Source organism: Monopterus albus, unplaced genomic scaffold (assembly GCF_001952655.1).
Source record: "Monopterus albus unplaced genomic scaffold, M_albus_1.0 scaffold26.1, whole genome shotgun sequence".
NCBI lineage: Eukaryota > Metazoa > Chordata > Actinopteri > Synbranchiformes > Synbranchidae > Monopterus > Monopterus albus.
Genome location: NW_018127906.1, coordinates 26,512 through 29,350, shown reverse-complemented (window position 1 = coordinate 29,350; position 2,839 = coordinate 26,512). Strand labels below are relative to the sequence as shown.

Genomic DNA, 2,839 nt, shown 5'->3' with positions numbered 1-2,839 from the left:
TGCGAGGTACATTAGCCTGCATTTGACAGTCACATACCCGGATGTTCGGGATGAGTTGATGAAGCCAGGTCTCTGTGATCAGCAGAATGCCCATCATGTAATTGGTTACAATCTGTAGCCTCAAATCATCCATCTTACTAATGAGTGCTCTGGTGTTCATCAGAAAGACGCTGGGAAGTGATGGTCTATATGGCTGTTTTCGTAGCCTCGCTAACGCTCTGGCCCTGCAGCCTCGCTTCTGCCTTCTCTCCTTGCAGCCTACACCTCCTTGCCATGGTGATCCATGGAGAACCGGGGCTCCTTGCTATGCCCACTGGTATCCTGTGTGAGGAGGGAAACTCAGCTTTAACTAGTGATGGCTGTCTGACACCGATGCGCTGATACAAGCTTCAAATTCGAAGAGGCATTTTCCTTGAACCAATGGTTTGAAGCTTGCTTTGGTGTGGAAAAAGACAAGTGATTGATGACGTCCGAAGCAGAAACTACTTTGGTCCTCTGAGTGAATGAAATGACTGGTTCAAACAGTCGATACTGCTTTGTAACGTGAGACCTTGCTAGGCGCGTAAAAGCACTATATACATGACATATCCTCCCTTAGAAAGATGTGAAGATTGTCTGACCTAATGGAATGAGCACATTGTTTACCCACATTTGTTTTCATTAGCAAAGCAATACCTATGTACACCAGCCTCATCAGTGCCATGTGAAGGTGTGTTTTCGAAAGCTGGAGAAGTTGTCAGCAAGAAAAGACACCGGCTAAGTCCTAAAACAGTGGAAAAAATATTGTTTCTCAATAAAAATCTTTGAGTCTCCATCCCATGTATATAAATCACACCCTGCCCTAGTTACATAAGCACACCCTACCATCCTAGCACATCCTCTGTTTCCCCAAGCACGCCTTCTCCCATCTACTACACTACATATGTTTATAGAATCAACCGACCGACTACTCAATCTTTACAAGAATATGTTGACATCACTCACACAAAGCCTAGTTACACCCATCACACAATTCAGACATTGTTTTGCTGTCTCCCATTTCGCCACTAGATGTCACTGAAATGAACCTTTGAATGAATGAACCGATGTTTGATACAATTGATGAAGTGGTTCAATACTGGTTCAATGCTTTATTTGGACATCACTAGCTCTAACTCTCTGCTCGTAGCAAGCTCCTATCTTCAGGAGATCGTGCCAACTGTAGGTGTTGTTCATCCAGCAAAATATACACAATATGGAAAACAACACGTACACAAACCACCAAACAAAACACAGACTAGAGGAGCATTGAGCCGCAGCAACAGCTCTTAGATCAGTTTGTTGCAGGGGACATGTTTACTTTTTTCAGGAAGAAAATCTCTACCATATTAAATTTTTGCTTGTTCTGTATTTCTTTTATAACATGATCCAAAGTTTAATGAAAACTGACAGACGCCAGCAAGCAGCAGCCAGCACCACCTTCCCACTCTCTGTGCTGCTTCTCTGCACTGTCACACAGCCCGCTGAGTGGACAGCTGAGCTTTCACATTTTTCTGTCAATAAAAGTAAGTACAGTAGATGAAGGGTTGCTTAAAACAGTTTCCCCATGTTTTCTAGTAGTTTTTAGTTTCTTTAAAGGAATCGTATAATGTTGGGGACGACCGTGGAGCAATCGGTTGAGTTGGTGCCGCAGATGGCTGCCTCGGTTCTGTACCGGAAACAAATTCCCCAAGTTGCCCGTGATGGTGGCCCGGGGCCCCTCGGCTCCAAACAAAATTTCATTGTACGTGTTGCAATAAAATAAAGCTTCTTCTTATAAAAAACAAAAGCAGATTAAAAGTGATGTATTATTTGAAGAAGAAAAGGTTTTGTACAATTACAAAATGTGCTAAATGACATAAGTCATCTGACAGTCATTTTATTTTGAAAGATAAATGCTAAAATACATGCATATTTTAACTGGAATACCATAAATTGACTGGAATTCTCAGTTCATGGTCATATTTCCTGCAGAAGTGACAATGTTAAACCTGCTTGTCTCATTGTTCAGGGAATTGTCTGACAGAGAACAGACACACAGCTAGTAAATGTTAGCTCAGAGGGTTGCCCTCTTGTTGATCTTTAAAATATCTGAATATAAAACAGAAGTGAGTGTGTGTTCAGGTGGGTTCTTCACATGGACCAAACCCTGACAGCACTTACAAAAACATTGCAGTGTCTTAGAAGTAGTTATAAAAGCCTCTCCAGTACCAGCAGGTACAGTTGAGCCCTGCAGCTATGAGCAAGATGACCAGTAGGGTGATAAGCAGGCCAAGGCCGATTATCGTGGCAGCAATGGCCCAGACCAGCGTCCTCTTGGACATGTCAATCAGAGGCGTCTTGAGGGCCATGCGCACCCTGCGCGCTCGTCGACGGTCCTGAGGAGGGTACCTCGCCAGGTTAACACGCTCCATGCCCAGAGAGCGGACCAGACAGGCTCTCTGGTGGCTCAGTTGGTCGAAGCTGTGTTTGCCATGGTAGTAGCCCATACCACTATGACCTGGAGGAAGCACAAACAAGTCAGGTGTTTCAAATAAAACACCATTTTATAGTCATTCAGGCACCCATGTGAGCAACTTTCACAGAAAAATGGGTGAAAGAATGTGAATGTTGTGCTGTGAATGAGTTCTATGTTCTTGAAGCCCATAGTTGAAAAGGAAATTATAGAGATAGTGAATAAATGTGGTAACAAAACATCTAGTGATAGTGATGGTATCACCATGACAACTGTTAAATGGGTAATTGAGGAGATATGCAAACCATTAACCCATATTTTTAACATGTCATTTCGACTTGGGCAGTTCCCTAACACTATGAAAAT

At 43.0% G+C, this 2,839-nt stretch overlaps 1 protein-coding gene across 2 annotated transcripts in view; it reads right to left on the bottom strand.

Annotated features, from left to right (window-relative positions):
* Positions 1–1,836: 1,836 nt before the first annotated feature.
* LOC109957383 (aldehyde dehydrogenase, dimeric NADP-preferring-like) overlaps positions 1,837–2,839 on the bottom strand; it is a 13,338-nt gene continuing 12,335 nt past the window's right edge. For both annotated transcript variants that reach the window (XM_020595237.1, XM_020595236.1), the window contains exon 10: positions 1,837–2,518. In XM_020595237.1, coding sequence (XP_020450893.1) covers positions 2,199–2,518 — 320 coding nt within the window. In that variant the 3' untranslated portion in view covers positions 1,837–2,198. The remainder of the gene's footprint in view (positions 2,519–2,839) is intronic.